We start from the raw sequence: 18,493 nt of genomic DNA, 5'->3' as shown, positions 1-18,493 counted from the left end.
ATCCGTGATTCCTCTGACACCTTACGTCACATCAACGATTTCCAGTTCCCTGGCCCCAACCGCTTCCTCTTCACCATGGACGTCCAATCCCTCTACACCTCCATCCCCCACCAGGATGGTCTGAGGGCCCTTAGCTTCTTCCTCGAACAGAGGCCCAAACAATCCCCATCCACCACTACTCTCCTCCGTCTGGCTGAACTTGTTCTCACACTGAACAATTTCTCCTTCAACTCCTCTCACTTCCTCCAAATAAAAGATGTGGCTATGGGTACCCGCATGGGCCCCAGCTATGCCTGTCTCTTTATGGGGTATGTGGAACATTCCTTGTTCCAGTCCTACTCCGGCCCCCTTCCACAATTCTTTCTCCGGTACATCGATGATTACTTCGGTGCTGCTTCATGCTCTCGTTGGGACTTGGAAAAATGTATTAATTTTGCTTCCAATCTCCACCCCTCCATCATTTTCACGTGGTCCATCTCTGACACTTCCCTTCCCTTCCCTTCCTTGACCTCTCTGTCTCAATCTCTGGTGATAGACTGTCCACCAATATCCATTACAAACCCACCGACTCCCACAGCTACCTCGACTACAGCTCCTCACACCCCGCTTCCTGTAAGGACTCCATCCCATTCTCTCAGCTCCTTCGCCTCCTTTGCATCTGTTCCGATGACGCTACCTTCAAAAACAGTTCCTCTGACACGTCCTCCTTCTCCCTTAACCAAGGTTTTCCACCCACAGTCGTTGACAGGGCCCTCAACCATGTCCGGCCCATCTCCCGCGCATCCACCCTCATGCCTTCTCCTCCCTCCCAGAAACATGATAGGGTCCCCCTTGTCCTCACTTATCATCCCACCAGCCTCCGCATTCAAAGGATCATCCTCCGCCATTTCCGCCAACTCCAGCATGATGCCACCACCAAACACATCTTCCTTTCACCCCCCTGTCGGCATTCCATAGGGATCGTTCCCTCCGGGACACCCTGGTCCACTCCTCCATCACCACCTACTCCTCAACCCCCTCCTATTGCACCACCCCATGCCCACACAAAAGATGCAACACCTGCCCCTTCACTTCCTCTCTCCTCACCATCCAAGGGCCCAAACAATCCTTTCAAGTGAAGCAGCATTTCACTTGCATTTCCCCCAACTTAGTCTACTGCATTCGTTGCTCCCAATGTGGTCTCCTCTACATTGGAGAGACCAAACGTAAACTGGGCGACCGCTTTGCAGAACACCTGCGGTCTGTCCGCAAGAATGACCCAAACCTCCCTGTCTCTTGCCATTTTAACACTCCACCCTTCTCTCTTGCCCACATGTCTATCCTTGGCTTGCTGCATTGTTCCAGTGAAGCCCAACGCAAACTGGAGGAACAACACCTCATCTTCCGACTAGGCACTTTACAGTCTTCCGGACTGAATATTGAATTCAACAACTTTAGGTCTTGAACTCCCTCCTCCATCCCCACCCCCTTTCTGTTTCCCCCTTCCTTTTGTTTTTTTTCCAATAAATTATATAGATTTTTCTTTTCCCACCTATTTCCATTATTTTTAAATATTTTTAAATCTTTTATGCTCCCCCCACCCCCACTAGAGCTATACCTTGAATGCCCTACCATCCATTCTTAATTAGCACATTCGTTTAGATAATATCACCAACTTTAACACCTCTGTGTTCTTTTGTTCTGTTGTTTGTGACATCTTTTGATGATCTGCTTCTATTACTGCTTGTTTGTCCCTACAACCACACCAACCCCTCCACTTCTCTCTCTCTCTCTCTATCCCCCCCCCACCCCCCCCCCCCAACCCCTGACACACCTTAAACCAGCTTATATTTCAACTCTTTCTTGGACTCACTCAAGTTCTGTCGAAGGGTCATGAGGACTCGAAACGTCAACTTTTTTCTTCTCCGCCGATGCTGCCAGACCTGCTGAGTTTTTCCAGGTAATTCTGTTTTTGTTTTGGATTTCCAGCATCTGCAGTTTTTTTGTTTTTATTCCTTCCTACTGGTCATCCCATTATTGTTTTTAGATTCTTGCTATCACAGTTGTATAGGGCATTGGTGAGACCACATCTGGAGCAGTATGTACAGTTTTAGTCTTCTTTTTTAAAGAAAGGATCTAAATGCATTAGAAGCAGTTCAAGAGAAGGTTCATTTGACTGATACCTGGGATGTGGGATGAGGAAAGGTTGGACAGATTGGGCCTTAAATATTTTCAAGGCAGAGGATAATTTCTTGATGAAAAATAGAGTCAAAGGTTATTGGGGGAGTTGTGAATGTGAAGTAGAGGCCATAATCAGATCAGCCATGATCATATTGAATTGAGGAGCAGGCTCAAGGGGCCGAATGTGTGTGCAAAGTACCTGCATAACAATAGTGGCCACTCTTTCAATTAATTAATTGTATGCAAAGTATTTTGAGAAGCTTCTAAAAAAAATGATAGTGTGCTATATAAATGTAAGAATTGTTCACTCCATTAATTGTATAATTTAATTGACATTTATATGAGGTGTAAAGATAAGGAAATGTTAATATAAAGGCCCCAAAGTGCTGATCAAATCAAATGTTTATATTTGGTCAATTTCACTACAGACCAATGACAGTGAAGAATAGTACTTCATTTGAACAGGCAATGTTCCTTTGCTAATATTCATGTATTTCTGACAGCAAGACCAGCTCCTGGGTATGAACCTATAAAATATCGTTGAACGCATCAGCCCCTCCAGAAGATGACTATGGAAAACAAACTTACTCATATCATTCAAAATAGACATGGTCTCTTAAAATCATACAGCACTGAAGAAGGCCATTTGGCCCAATGTGTATGTACTAGCTCTTTGAAAAAGCTATTCAGTGAGCCCACTCCTCTGCTCTTTCCCATAGCCCTGCAAATGTTTTTTTTTCCTCCCCCAAGTATGTCCATCTCCTTTTTTTATAGTTACAATTTATTCTGCTCCCATTGCCCTTTCAAGCAAAGCATCCTAGATCATTAAAAAAATGCTGCATCAAAAAAATCTGTCATCAACTCTCCTCAGGTCCTTTCCCAATCTTCTGAAATCTGTGCCTTCTGGTTACCAACTTTCCTGCCAGTTTCCCCCTTTTTGCCCCATCAAAATGCATCGTAATTTTGAACATCTCTATCAAAACTACCCTTAACCTTTTCTTTTCTAGGGAGAACAATCTGAATTTCTTTAATCTCTGCACTTAACAAGTTTAGGATAAACATACTCCTGGTTTTACATCGGTTGTTTATTTCCACAAGTGATTTATAAGATATGAAGGTAATATATGTTTGGATGTACAATGAGGGAATCTCATTGTACAGTGAGAGCTGTCCTAGTGCTTTAATATAGGTTATATAAATGAACTACAAAACTGGTCTTTAAAGTGAAAACAGCATACATCCAACAAAAGCAACTCCTGAACAAATGGCTTCCTAAACCTGAGATAGTGGTATATTCAATGTTTAAAGTTAAGATGTTGCATGTCATTTTTACCATTGTAAAATGATGTTAAATAGATTATTTCCTCTTTTCTTCACCATGTAACAGATCTGTTGGCACAAGGTGATGACATAAAACCTGAAACAAATGGAGAGGAATTTGCAGAAAACGTTCCTAAGAGTTCCAAAATGCTTGAGGTTTCTCATCATCACAGTGCGGAGCCTGAAGACACCTCTGATGGAAACACTAATGGTCAAAATGGAGATGTGTTGCCTAATCTTCCAATTCAAGTGACATTTGATTCAGTAAAGGTCATTACCTCTGAAGATGTACCTGATTCTGAGAAGCTTCCCAACATTCAAGGATTGTCAACAGGAATGTCGTTGATGCATGAAGAGGCTTTCAAATCAACTTTTGTAAAGTCCTGTAAGGATGATAAAGAAGACATTGTCTCTTCTTCCCCCATGCCACCAATGGCCATTAATGAATCAGCAGAATGTTCAGAGACCAAAGATCAGGCCAAAGATCAGGCTAAATCTAGTGAAAATGTCACATTTGAGAACACTGAGGAGGATTTGCTTCCCCTCAGTGTCGACAAACCTCCAGCAGATGAAAGCATCTCAGTTGCAATACATGCAGAGAAAAATGCAAAGGGAAATTCTCCAAACATAATACAACCAAATATAATGCAACATAGCCCAACTTCTAAAGAGACAAAGGGAGAGAGTTCTGTCACCCCTCCTGATGAGACTTTGCATTCATTCAAAGAGAAGGAAGGACAAGAAGAAAATATCCTGACAGATGAATCAATAACTGCAGAGGCAGATGTCAAGGGCTTATTAAATCACAGGGCAGAATATGAACCGACTTCAAGCAAAGAGCTGACAGATAATATTGGTTTTACATCAGAAATTCCACATGAAGATTTAGTAATTCAATCTGACTTTCCTACTGCACAATTACCTGGCAGTCTGGGACAGACGGAACTTTCAATATCTGATGAGCCGTTACAGAAAGATAACAGGCTTGTTAATCAAGGCTCAGTCAAATTCTCAATCGCATCTGCCTGGCAGAGGTCCTTATTGGAGGCCAACAGAAAGAATGAAGGTTTGGATGCAGACTGGAGTCCTTTGACAGCAATTAAACCTGAGCATTATGAAACTACAGCTGAAGGGAATGGCAATGAAGTGTTATCAAATCATGACATGGGAAGTACCATGAAATATCAACGGTTTCTTAATCAGCCATTGAAAGTGAAATCAGATAGCACTGAACCAGCTCCTGCTAATAAGTCGTGTCCCCAGAATGTTATAAAACCGCAAACAAGGACTGGATTAGATACCAATGAAAGCCCATTTGGTGTCAAACTCAGGAGAACCTCTCCTCCTTACAAATACTCAACTGAAACTAACTTTGAACATAAAGTAGCTGACAGCCAGCAGCCTATGGGAATAATACCACGTACAGGAACGCAGACTCCAGTGCCTGAGGGCAGTGATGCTGGAGCCAGTGGACAGGCAGAGGCTGCCTCGATGAGCAGAGCTGAGAAGGACAACAGTAAACATGCAGCCAGATTATCCCCAGAGAGTCACAAGTTAAGGTATCGACCGGCGGGAAAAGCTGACACCGTGGACGCTTCAGCAGAGTTTATAACGCAAGACAAGTCCAACACTGCTCGAGGGAAGAATGAAAGGAAGGACAGTCAAACCCAAATAGACTTCAGCAAAACAACAGGTATTGAACTTGAGTTTGTTTTGAACCATTGTGTGTTTTGCTTATTTTTTGGGGGGGGGGCGCGGTTGAAGGCGATTACACTGCTGGTGAGCTCAATCATACCTACCATCTTTTTCACTATGTTACTACTGATAAGTAAACAACACTGTGGTTGCATTTTGTGATTCCTTGATACTTAGTGAATAATATTGATTATTACATGGCTACCATTTATGCTCCACACGAGCCATCTCCTACACTTGCTGCATTTAACTATCAGCATATCCTTCAATTCCTCACTCCCTTATGTACTTATCAACATTCTCTTAAGTGCATCTGTGCTTTTCTTCTGAACCACATCTTGTGGTAGTGCACATTCTAATCACTCTCTAGGTAAAGAAATTCCTCTTGATCTCACTTCAGATTTATTGGTGACTGCTTTATATTTAAAACCCCGAGTTTCGGCTCCCTCACAACTGGAAACATCTTCTTGACATTGACCTGACCAAACACCTTCATAATTTTAAAAATTTCTATTAGGTCACCCTCAACCTTTATTTTTTATTTGAGAACATTTAAAGTTAGAACTTAGTTCAGCACAAAATTAGCAAATGCACACACAAAATAACTGGAGTTAGCCAGCTTTCATTTCTGTGTAACCCGTTAAAACAGTGCAATTGAGAAAACCCTTCCAGCGAGTCCCTGAGTAAAACCAATCTTTGCATTGTCTGAATCAATCATCTGTAGATGTAAGATGCTCAGATTGCCCTTGTCTCTGTGGAAAAGATCTATGATTGCACAAATTTGTTACGCAGAGAGGAACTCACAGCCTGCCAAATTTGTGACAACAGACAGTGCAAGCACTGGAGTCGGTTCCTCAGAGCCAGTCTGGGTCTCCATGGCTAGACAGAAACAGAAGGGCTTTCAAGGCCAGTACTCAGGGACAGAGGACAGACCCCAGCCCTTGGAGAACAAGTTCTTGATTCAAATGGATACAAAAAAGGTAACATTCCTTTCAATAAATTGCTGGTATATTTGTATTGGCAGTTCATTTGCGATTAATAGTTTACATTTGTAGCGCGTTTGTTTTTTTTTTCTGACAATTAATTGGAAATTCATCAAAACTCCATCCATCTTGAAAGACCAATTACCATTAATTCAGCATTCAGCCGCCCCTTAAATTATTCCGAGATTTATTTTCTGCTGCTCCACCTGGGAGTCACATTCCATGAGTTGATCAGTCCTAACGTGAAGAAGAAATCCCTGACATTGGTCCTAAATTTGCCATTTCCTAGATGAATTCCTTGTCCTGTTGTCATGGTTTAGTTTGAAGCAATGTTTCCCAATCACTCTTTATTATAACAAAAACAAAAATACCTGGAAAAACTCAGCAGGTCTGACAGCATCTGCAGAGAGGAACACAGTTAACGTTTCGAGTCCGAATGACTCTTCAACAGAACTAAGGAAAAATAGAAAAGAGGTGAAATATAAGCTAGTTTAACGGGGCGGAGGGGGGGGGGTGGGGGGGGGTGGGGGGGGGGGGTGGTGGTGGGGGTGGGGGGGGTGTTGGTGGGGGGGTTGGGGGGGGGTGGGGGGGGGGTGGCAGCTAGAGCTGGAGAGAGGGCCAAAAGATGTCATAGACAAAAAGACAAAGAGGTGTTGACGGTGGTGATATTAGCTAAGAAATGTGCTATTGGTGACATTAAGGGTACAAAGCAGAACGAGCAAGGTACAGATAGCCCCAGTGGGGGTGGGGTGGGGTGAAGGGATCGAAAAAGGCTAAAAGGTAGAGATAAGACCATAAGACATAGGAGCAGAAATTAGGCCATTCAGCCCTTCAAGTCTGCTCCGCTATTCAATCATGGCTGATAACTTTCTCAACCCCATTCTCCCGCCTTCTCCCCGTAACCTTTGATCCCCTTACCAATCAAGAACCTATCTATCTCGGTCTTAAATACACTCAATGACCTGGATTGTTTTGGATTTCCAGCATCCGCAGTTTTTTGCCTTTACCACTCTTTATTATAGTTTGCCTCTGGAACGTTTTCTGTTTCAATGACCAGAAGTGGACACAGTGCTCAGGGTGACATCTGGCTACATGCGAAATGTCGTCCTTCAAACGTTCCTAATTTGAACTGCCTCTGTCACCTATTTGCACATTCTGTTAGCCCATTCCCTCCTGCAGCTCTTCAGATCCCGTCCACAAAGCAACATTATGTGAGGCCTGGGAGTAAATCAACTGCATGTGGTGGAAAAGATCAATAATAATTTTTAAATGTTTAGGTGCAACAATAATGTCCATTGGTGCTCCCCTTTAGGCTTAGTAAAATGTGCTAGTTATCAAACATTTAGCACAGCTATATGAGGAGATATTAGAGCAAGTGATCAAAAGCTTGTTTAAAGAGGTAGATTTCAAAGAGCATCTTAAACGAAGAGAGAGAGCTAGCATCATAGAGGTCTACAGCACAGAAAAAGGCTTTTTGGCCCATTGAATCTGCGCCGGTCAAACAAGTACCTAACTATTCTAATCCCATTTTTCAGCACTAGGCCCATAACCTTGTATGCCATGGCATCGCAAGTGCACATCCAAATACTTCTTAAACTTCTTAGAGAGAGAGAGAGAAATTAAGTGAGGCAATCTTGGAAGAGTTTGCAGCAGGTCAACATCACTGTGAAGCAGACCGGGAGGATTGTGAAGCAGGCCAGCATCACTGTGAAGCAGACCGGGAGGAGCATGAAGCAGGCCAGCATCACTGTGAAGCAGACCGGGAGGAGTGTGAAGCAGGCCAGCATCACTGTGAAGCAGACCGGGAGGAGCGTGAAGCAGGCCAGCATCATTGTTAAGAGATTGGGAATAATGTGAAGGTAAGCATCACTGTGAAGAGACCAAGAGAAGTGTGAAGCAGGTCAGTATCACTGTGAAGAGATGGGGAGGAGTGTGAAGCAATTCAGCATCATTGTTAAGAGACTGGGAATAATATGAAGGTGAGCATCACTGTGAAAAGACCAGGAGGGGTGTGAAACAGGTCAGGGTCACTCTGAAGAGACTGGGAGGAGTGTGAAATGGGTTAGCGTCACTCTGAAGAGACCGGGGGGAGTGTGAAGCAGGTCAGTGTCACTGTGAAGAGACTGGGAGGAGTGTGAAGTGGGTCAGTGTCACTCTGAAAAGACCGGGAGGAGTGTGAAGAGACCGGGAGGAGAGTGAAGTGGGTCAGTATCACTGTGAAGAGACCGGGAGGAGTGTGAAGAGACTGGGAGGACTGTGAAGAGACCGGGAGGAGTGTGAAGCAGGTCAGTATCACTGTGAAGAGACCGGGAGGAGTGTGAAGAGACCGGGAGGATGTGAAGAGACCGGGAGGACTGTGAAGCGGGTCAGTGTCACTCTGGAGAGACCAGGAGGAGTGTGAAGCGGGTCAGTATCACTGTGAAGAGACCGGGAGGAATGGAAGCGGGTCAGTGTCACTGTGAAGAGTGATACACACAACACAGTGGAGAGTATCCTCAATATGAAGGTGGGTCTTCATCTCCACAATGACTGTCCATTGGTCACTGCTACCAATATTGTCACAGACAGATGCATCTGTGGCAGGCAGGTTGATGAGGATGAGGTCAAGTATGTTTTCCCCTCTTGTTGGTTCTTTCACCACCAGTCTAGCAGCTACATTATATAGGACTCATCAGGCCCAGTCAATAGTGGTGCTGCCGAGTCCCTCTTGGTGATGGACATTGGTGAGTACATTCTGAGCCCTTACCATCCTAAGTGCTTCCTCCAAGTGGTGTTCAACATGGTGGAGCACTGATTCATTAGCTGGGGGAGGGCGGTACGTGGTAAGCAGCAGGAGGTTTTCTTGCCCATGTTTGACCTGATGCCATTAGACTTCATGAGGCATCAGGTCAATGTTGAGGACTCCCAGGGTAACTTCATCTCGACTGTATAACCCTGTGCCGCCACCTCTGCTGGGCCTGTCCTGCTGGTGGGACAGGACATACCCAGGGATGGTGATGGTGGAGTCTGGGACATGAACTGTAAGGTATGATTCTGTGAGGATGACTATGTCAGGCTGTTGCTTGACTAATCTATGAGACAGCTCTCCCAATTTTGGCACTAGCCCCCAGATGTTAGCAAGGAGGACTTTGCAGGATCGATAGGGCTGAGTTTGCCATTGTCATTTCCAGTGCCTTAAGTGATAGGGTTAAGTGATCGCACAACCAATGATCAGATCTAAGCTCTTCAGTCCTGCCACATCCAGTCGTGAATGGCGGTGGACAATTAAACAACTCACTGGAGGAGGAGGATCCACAAATATCATCATCTTCAATGGTGGAGGAGCCCAGCACATCAGTGCAAAAGATAAGGCTGAAGCATTTGCTACATTCTTCAGCCAGAAATGCCAGGTGGTCCATCCAGTTTAATTCTTTCTTTGTAGCTTTGTAGTGGTTTGTTAGAACTGAGTAGCTTGCTGGGCCTTTTCAGAGGGCAGTTAAGAGTAACCACATTGCTGTGGGTCTGGAATCACATGTAGGCCCGACCAGGTAAGGATGATGGATTTTCTTCCCTAAAGGACATTAGTGAACCAGCTGGGTTTTTACCACAATCGACAATAGTTCCATGTTTAGACTTTTAATACCAGATTTTTATTGAATTCAAATTCCACCTTCTGCCATGGTGGGATTTCAACCCGGGCCCACAGAGTATTTTCCTGGTTCTCTGGATTATTAGCCCAGTGACTACGCCATCGCCTCCCCAATAGTAGTCTTGTAAAGGGCAGAGAGGAGCATGCGTTCCTAGAGAGTGTTCACAAAATTTTTCTGAAGCAGTATGTTTCCAGTCAATGAGAGGGGAAGCACTGCTGGACATGGTTCTTGGGAATGAGGTGGACCAAGTGGATCAAATATCAGTAGAAGAACATTTAGGAGACAGTGATCAGTATATCATGAGGTTTAGGTTGACTACGGAAAAGGACAAAGAACAACCCAGAGTAAGAGTAATTAACTGGGGAAAGCTGACTTCAATGGGTTAAGAATGGATCTGGGCTGAATAGGACTATAAGACATAAGAACAGAAGTAGGCCATTCGGCCCATCGAGTCTGCTCCTCCATTCAATGGGATCATGGTTCATCTGATAATCCTCAACTCCACTTTCCTGCCTTCTCTCAAAACCCTTGAAAGTTGATTAAAAATCTATCTCAGTCTTGAATATGCTTAACAACCCAACCTCTACAGCCCTCTGCAGTAAAGAATTCCACGGATTCACTACCCTCTGAGAGAAGAAATTCCTCCTCACATCTGTCTTAAATGGGCGACACTTTACTCTGAGATAATGCCCTCTGGTCCTAGACTCTCCCATAAGGGGAAACAATCTCTCAGCATCTACCCAGTCAAGCCCCGTAAGAATAGGACCATAAGTTTCAATAAGTTTCATTCTTCTTAACTCCAATGAGTATAGACTCAGCCTACTCAACCTCTCCTCATAAGAAAATCCCTCCATACCTGGATCAACCTCGTGAACCTTCTATGGACTGCCTCCAATGCCAGTATATCTTTCCTTAGATAACTGGACCAAAACTGTTCACAGTTACCCAGGTGTGGTCTTACTAGTGCCTAGTATAGTTTTAGAAAGACTTCCCTATTTTTATTCTCCATTCCCTTTGAAATAAAGGCCAACATTCCATTTGCCTTACCTGTTACCTGCTGAACTTGTATGTTAGCCTTTTGGGATTCATGAATGAGGACACCCAAATCCCTCTGTGCTGCAGCTTCCTGCAGTCTTTCTCCATTTATCTAATATTGAGCTCCTCTATTCTTCCTGCCAAAGTGCATAACCTCATGTTTTCCCACATTATATTCTGTCTGCCAGTGGTTTCTCATCTGCCTTTCTCCTCGTTCTTTAATGGACTCTCGTCTGCCTCTCTCCACATTCTTTAGTGGCCTCTCACCTCCCTCTATGCGCTTTCTGATGGTCTCTCATCCCTCTCTCCGTGCTCTTTAATGGCCGCTCGCCTCTCTCTCTCTCTGCATTCTTTAAGTCTCGCGTCTCACTCTGTCCATGCTTTTGGTCTCTCACCTCTCTCTCTCCACGGCCTTTAATGTCCTCTTGTCTGTCTTTGTCCACACTCTTTAATGGCCTCTGGCCTCTCTCTCCGTGCTCTCTAATAGTCTCTCGTCCCTCGCTTTGTGCTCTTTAATGGCGTCTCTTCTGTCTCTCTCCGCACTCTTTAATGGACTCACATCTCTTTCTCTTGCAGTCTTTAATGGCCCCTTGCCTCTCACTCTCTGCACTCTTTAATGGTCTCTCACCTCTCCATGCTCTTTAAGGGCCTTTCATCTCTTTCTCTCTCTCTCTCTCTCTCTCTCTCTCTCCGCACTCTCTAATGGCCTCTCGCCTCTCTGCACTCTTTAATAAATTGGAACGAAAGATTGGCAGGAAAAATGGTAGCTGATCAATGGGCTGCCTTCAAAGAAGAGATGGTTCAGACACACTCAGAGTATATACCCTCAAAAGGGAAAGGTAGGGTAAACAAGTCCAGAGCTTCCTGGACGACAAAAGAGATTAAGATGAAGAAGAAAAAGTATGCTTATGACAGATGTCAGGTGGATAATACCATAGAGGAGGAGACTGAATATAGAAGGTTCAGAAGAAAATTGAAAAAGCAAATAAGAGGAGCAAAGTGCGATTATGAAAAGAAACTGGCAGCTAACATAAAAGGGAATCCCAAAGTTTTCTGTAGGCGTATAAATAGTAAAAAGGTGTTAAAAGGAGGAGTAGGGCCAATTAGGGACCAAAAAGGGGATGCAGAGGGAATAGCTGAGATATGAAATGATGCTTTGCATCTTACTTTTACCAAGTAAGAAGATGCTACCCAGACCACGGTGAAAAGATGAGTTAATTAATACACTAGAAGGATTTAAAGTTGATAAGATGTATTAGATAGGCTGTCTGTACTTAAAGTTGAGAAGGCACCAGAACTGGATGTGATGCATCCAAGAATGATGAGGGAAGTGAGTGTGGAAATTGCAGATGTACTGCCATAATTTTTCAGTCTTCCTTAGACTCAGGGATGGTGCCAGAGGTCTGGAGAATTGCAAATATTACACCTTTGTTCAAAAAGGGTGTAAAGTTAAGCCCGGCAACTACAGGCCATCCAGTTTAACTTTGGTGTTGGGGAAATTTCTAGAAACAATAAATTGGGACAAAATTAATAATCCCATGGATAAATGCGGGTTAATTAAGGAAAGCCAGCACAGACTTGTTAAGAGAAATTTGTGTTCAACTAACCTGCTGGAGTTTTTTGAAGAGGTTGCAATTTTTTTTTTTTCCATTGCATTGTCTAATGACAGATTCGAGTAAGAACATGGCATGAAATGCAGATTTGAAGTCATTGGCACAAAAGAAGCCCGAGGTGATTTGAGGAAGCATTATTTTAAAGAGCAAATTGTTGTGATCTAAAATGCACTGCCCAGAAGGCTGGTGTGAGCAGATTCAGTCATAACTTTGAAAAGGGCATTGGGTATAATCTTGAAAAGGAAATATTTTCAGGACAAAGGGGAAAGAGCAGGTGAGTAGGACTAATTGGATAGCTCTTTCCAAGAGCCAGCATGGGCACCATTGATTGAATGGCCCCTTGCTATGCTGTAACATTCCATGGTTCTAGGACATGCAGATATTAGTGCAAGGTTCACAGCATATCTTTACAAAGATAGAGTGGAACCAGCAATGTATTAAAAAACAATGTGTAAGATGCATGTCCTTGGAAAGCCTGTAAAGTCTGGACAATGGCACAGGGACTGGTGTTTGGGAAATGTAGGAAGCAAGTGCATGGAAACTGAGCTGGAAGTGGAACCAGTGAGTGAAGTTGGTGGGATAGAGCACAGAGCTGAGTTGCAGGATACATTCTGAGAGATTCTGAGTAGTATAGTTAAAAAGGCTATCATGTAACTGCAAATGACTTTCAGGGAAGTAAATTGATCGTCCTTTTCCGGTCTGGTCTACACGTGACTCCAGACCCATAGTAATGTTAGCTCACATCCAAACCCAAGTGAGCAAGTTTATTTAAAAAGGCAGTGTAATTGGATGCAAAGGATTTGTATATTTACAAAACATAAAGAGGTTTAGTGTAGAAATATGTGTGCCTTTCTGTGCACATGCATGTGTATGTACACATATGTGTGTGTGTGTATGTGTGTGTGTTTTTGTGTAGGATGTTTATAAAGTCTGTGTGCAGTTTTAAACTTCAGTAACTTTGGGATGTAAATATAAAAGCATAATTCATAGAGTTCCTTTGTTGTTAATGTTGCTGTTACCTAATACTGTGCCAAAGATGCTGAAACTGATTTAAATAGCAATTTGAAGAAAAAATGAACTGTTGGAAAATCAGATTGAACAATGTATCACAAAAGTATCACAAAAAGTCCAGTTATGTTAAAGTCCAGAAATTTGAACTGTATTGTGTTAAATCTTCATGAATTATGCTTTCATATTGCATTTTGCGTCTATCATGTTCAGATCCAAATTTTTTAAAATATATTCATTCATGGGATGTGGGCATCTCTGGCTAGGCCAGCATTTATTGTCCATCCCTAGTTAACCTCAAAAAGCTGGTGGTGAACTGTCTTCTTGAACTGCTACAGTCCATGTGGCGTAGGTATACCCTCACGGAGGGAGTTCCAGGATTTTGACCCAGCAACAGTGAAGGAATGCCAATATATTTTCAAGTCAGGATGATGAGTGGCTTGGAGGGGAAATTCCAAGTGGTGGTGTCCCCATGTATCAGCTGCCCTTGTCCTTCCAGATGGTAGTGGTCGTGGGTTTGGAAGGCGCGTCGAAGGAGGCTTGGTGAGTTCCTGCAGTGCATTCTGTGGATGGTACACACTGCTGCCTCTGTGTGTCGGAGGCAGAGAGAATGGATGGGGTGCCAATCAAATGGGCTGCATTGTCCTGGATAGTCTCAAGCTTCTTGAGTATTGTTGGAGCTGCACTGTTCCAGGCAAGTGGGGAGTATTCCATCACACTCCTGACTTGTGCCTTGTAGATGGTGGGCAGTCTTTGGGGAGTCAGGAGATCAGCTCAGCTCTCTGGAGCTCAGCTCTTTGTCCACGTTTGGACCAAGGCTGTAATGAGGTTAGGACCTGAGTGCCCTTGGTGGAACCCAAGATGAGCGTCAGTGAGCAGGTTATTGCTAAGCAAGTGCCACTTGATGGCACTGTTGATGCCCCCTTCAAGCGCTTTACTGATAGGATCGAGAGTAGACTGATGGTGCGATAATTGGCCAGGTTGGACTTGCCCTGCTTCTTGTATACAGGACATAGCTGGGCAATTTTCCACATTGCCAGGTAGATGCCAGTATCATAGCTGTATTGGAACAGCTTGGCTAGGGGCATGGCAAGTTCTGGAGCACAAGTCTTCAGTACCATTGCTGAATATTGTCAGGGTGCATAGCCTTTGCCATATCCAGTCCCTTCAGCCATTTCATGATATCATGTGGTATGAAGCAAATTAGATTGAAGACTGGCATCTGTGATGCTGGGGACCTCTGGAGGAGGCCAAGATGAACATCCACTCAGCACTCCTGGCTGAAGATTGTTGCAAATGCTTCAGCCTTATCATTTGCACTGATGTGACGGGCTCCTCCATCATTGAGGGCAGGGATACTCATGGAGCCTCCTCCTCCAGTGAGTTGCTTAATTGTCCACCACCATTCACAACTGGATGTGGCAGGACTGCAGAGCTTGGATCTGATCGGTTGGTTCTGGAATCGCCTAGCTTTGTCTATCACTTGCTGCTTGTTTAGCCTGCAAATAGTCCTGTGTTATAGCTTCACCAGGTTGACACTTCATTTTTAGATATGCTTGGTGCTGCTCCTAGGCATGCCCTCCTGCATCTTCATTGAACCAGGGTGATCCCCTGGCTTGGTGGTAATGTTAGAGTGGGTGATATGCCAGCCCATGAGGTTACAGATTGGGGTCGAGTTCAGTTCTGCCACCGATGGCCCACAGCATCATGGATGCCCAGTCTTGAGTTGCTAGATCTGTTTGAAATCTATCCCATTTAACATGGTGGTAGTGTCACATAACATGATGGAGGGTATTCTCACTGTGAAGATGGAACTTGGTTTCCACAAGGGCTGTATGGTGGGCACTCCTACCAATATTGACAGATTCATATATGGCAGGCAAGTTGGTGAGGATTAAGTCAAGTATGTTGTTGGTTCCATCACCACCTGCTGCAGACCCAGTCTAGCATCTATGTCTTTTAAGACTCGGCCAGCTCAGTCTGTACTGGTGCTACTGAGCCACTCTTGGTGATGGACTTTGAAGTCTCCCACCCAGAGTACATTCTGTGCCCTTGCCACCCTCAGTGCTTCCTGTAAATGACGTTCAACATTGAAGGGTACTGATTCATCAGTACGTGGCAATCAGCAGGAGTCACATGCAGGCCAGACTAGATAAGGGCATTAGTGAATCAGATGGGTTTTTACACCAATAAACAATGGTTTCATGGTCACCATTAGACATTTAATTCCACCATCTGCCCTGGTGGGATTTGAGCCCAGTCCCCAGAGCATTACCCTAGGTCTCTGGATTACCAGTCCAGTGACAATACGACTACATCATCGCCTCCCCATGAAGATTGTTCAACTTTAAAGTTGCTCAAGGGTAATATAAATGCCCTGTGTACACACATTAGTTACGCTGAATTAAAAATGTATTTGTTTTTAACCTGTCACATTAAGGGAATATTATATTTACTTTAAGATAGTTATCTACAACAAATTCGGGCATAGCTTCAACATTTCATTTACAATAGTAACTTCTATTGATTCAGTTTATCCCATGCAGTTGATATTTTGTAATTGCAGGTGAATTAAACAGCCTGAGATTTTGGTGACATTTTTAAGGCGGAGTTAGTATTAATTTCTGATACAATCTGTGTGTCAACATATTGTTCATAATCACTGAAAACACCAAGAACATAGTTGGGTTCTGCAATGGATCAATCTGCTTATCACAGGATCTGAGATTTCCATCCTAATCTGAAATATTAAACCAAGATAAAATTAACCTTATTGCAATGGGGGTGGTGTGTAAGGAGCAATACAAGTGGGTTAATGTGAGGCCCAGGTGAAAGTTTTGGGCCCCACTTCTTGACTCAATAATTAATTAATTGTCACCGAATTATGTTACCTGTGTTTAATTGTGCTTACACATGGATAAACTGAACTGAGATCCATAATATGTTACACAGATTTGTACATTAACAAAATGTAATGAAATTTAAGGTATTATTATGTGAGCAAGTGTATGAATGTGTGTGTGTGTGAGTGTACAAGAAAGTTTGAATGATAACTCATAAAGAATTACATAGAATTTTACGAAATTGAAACAGGCAACTCACCAACTGGTCTATGTTGGTGTTCCATTCAAACCTCCTCCCACCACTCATCATTTAACCCCATCAACATATCCTCCATTTCTTCCTCCCTCTTGTTTATCTCTAGCCTCGCCTGAAATGCATATATGTTATTCACCTCAGCTAGCCTCTCTCGTAACAAGTTTCATATTTTAACCACTCTCTGGGTGAAGGGGTTTCCCCTGAATGCCCTATTCTATTCACGTGTGACGATATTATAATTGATGACCCCGAGAACAGGGTTTTATGGCACCGCCCCAGGGTGTGTTTTTGGCTGTGGCGGTGGCGAAGGGGTGGGTATGCGGTGGGGGCATAAAATATGACAGTGGGCAAGCCCACCACCCCCTGCCCATCACCGAACCGGTCCCCATTATAAGGTAGGCGGGTAGGCACTGAAATTGGCAGCCCACCCGCCATTTTTAAATAAATAATTAACGGGCAGTTGAGTGTGTAACCAAGCCAATTGACTCAAATCTTACGCTGCCCACGGCATGGTACGGGTTGGGAGAGATAAGGCCGTTTTTAAAACAACTTTCTGGAAAAGGCGGGAAGAAAGGGGGTTGAGCATGTCATTCAGGGGGAACACCCCCTCCCCCCCAAAAAATTTGTTACCCCCTCTTTGTTTTTCTCTGCCTGGCTCCAAAACCCAATCCATGTCCCACCCTCCCTAGGCTGCCTGATCCTTCCCTCTCTCCAAACCTTGGGACTTACCTGGGTCCAGGCCATATGGCGGTCTTCATCCTACCATCAGTCCTGTCAGCCCCTTACTACTACTCGGTTCTGGTGCTGCTGGGACTGCTTTGACCGGCAGCCCTCAAGGGCAGGACTTCATGAGGGGCAGAAGTCCCACTCGGTTCTTGTTTAGCCCGCCTCCAGTGTGTTACTGCTGCTGGTTGGGTTTTTACGTACAAACTTACGTACGATCAAGGAGCGGGAGTAGGCCATTCAGCCCTTTGAGCCTGATCCGCCATTTAATAAGATCATGGCTGACCACTTGGATCAATTTAACTCAATGGGTTTTAAACCAACCCTTGTAACGGGGGCTGGGAAGACATCTTCACCTTCGCCGCTGCCAATCCTCCCACCCTTTCCCTCCATGAAATTCAGCCCCTAGTGTATGACTGCACCGTAAGTGGAAACATTAGGGACTGGCTTCTTTGGAATGTTGAATTCACGTCCTGCATTGGCAGTCATTAAGCCAAATAATGTTACTAAATTAATGTGTTGCAGAACTATTAATTTTTATTTCTTTCCTCTTTTAGGAAGCAACAAAACCTTTACGGGAAAAAAATGGAAATAAGAATCCCTTTCCCAGTTTTCAGAGCAAAGAAATGAAAATCAACGCAAAGGATGAAGATCAATCTAAGACAAAAACTCCACCTGGGCTTGGTAAAAGATTTGCACAGAAGCTATCAAAATGAAGTGATACTATTGTGAATAAGGAGATGTTGGGTATAACGGCTTGTTCTCCCATACTTGAGGACAGATTTCTTCACCTTCCCCTTCCCCCAGAAATTATGGTATCATATGAATGCTTAATGGAGGAGAAATTCCGACTTGCACCCAAACCGGATGCCAGTCTGTTCCCACCAGAGGACCGAGCACAGTTCGGATTCTGGCTTAGTTTAAGCTAAGAATTGATAGAACAGATATAAATGAAATGGCTTTAATGTAACGGTCATTGTGGAGACATGATTGCAAGGTGACCGAGATTGGGAATTAAATATTCCAGGACGCTTGATGTTTAGGAAAGGTAGGCAAAATGGGAAAAGAGGAGGGCCAGCCGTGGTAATAAAGGGTGGAAAAAAGACAGTAAAAAGAAGGGATCTTAGCTGAGAAAATGAAGATGTAGAATCAGTGTGGGTGGAGCTAAGAACTAACAAGGGGCAGAAAATACTGGTGGGAGTAGTTAATAGGCCCCCTAACAGTAAGT

The 18,493-nt window shown here is 44.0% G+C and overlaps 1 protein-coding gene and 1 long non-coding RNA gene across 6 annotated transcripts in view; one reads left to right on the top strand and one right to left on the bottom strand.

The window, feature by feature from the left end:
* LOC121281790 overlaps positions 1–18,493 on the bottom strand; it is a 97,903-nt gene that overhangs the window by 11,819 nt on the left and 67,591 nt on the right. The gene's annotated exons all lie outside the window — the stretch shown is intronic.
* The window catches only part of zgc:66433 (uncharacterized protein LOC321250 homolog), a 137,534-nt gene that overhangs the window by 115,617 nt on the left and 3,424 nt on the right, over positions 1–18,493 (top strand). For 3 of the 5 annotated variants that reach the window (XM_041194775.1, XM_041194772.1, XM_041194774.1), the window contains 3 exons: positions 3,548–5,173; positions 5,968–6,155; positions 17,823–17,949. In XM_041194775.1, the coding sequence (XP_041050709.1) occupies positions 3,548–5,173; positions 5,968–6,155; positions 17,823–17,949 (1,941 nt within the window). The remainder of the gene's footprint in view (positions 1–3,547; positions 5,174–5,967; positions 6,156–17,822; positions 17,950–18,493) is intronic. The other 2 variants (XM_041194773.1, XR_005943931.1) reach the window with 2 other exon arrangements.

Source organism: Carcharodon carcharias, chromosome 9 (assembly GCF_017639515.1).
Source record: "Carcharodon carcharias isolate sCarCar2 chromosome 9, sCarCar2.pri, whole genome shotgun sequence".
In the NCBI taxonomy this organism is placed as follows: Eukaryota; Metazoa; Chordata; class Chondrichthyes; order Lamniformes; family Lamnidae; genus Carcharodon; species Carcharodon carcharias.
This window is presented reverse-complemented; position numbering and strand designations above follow the sequence as displayed.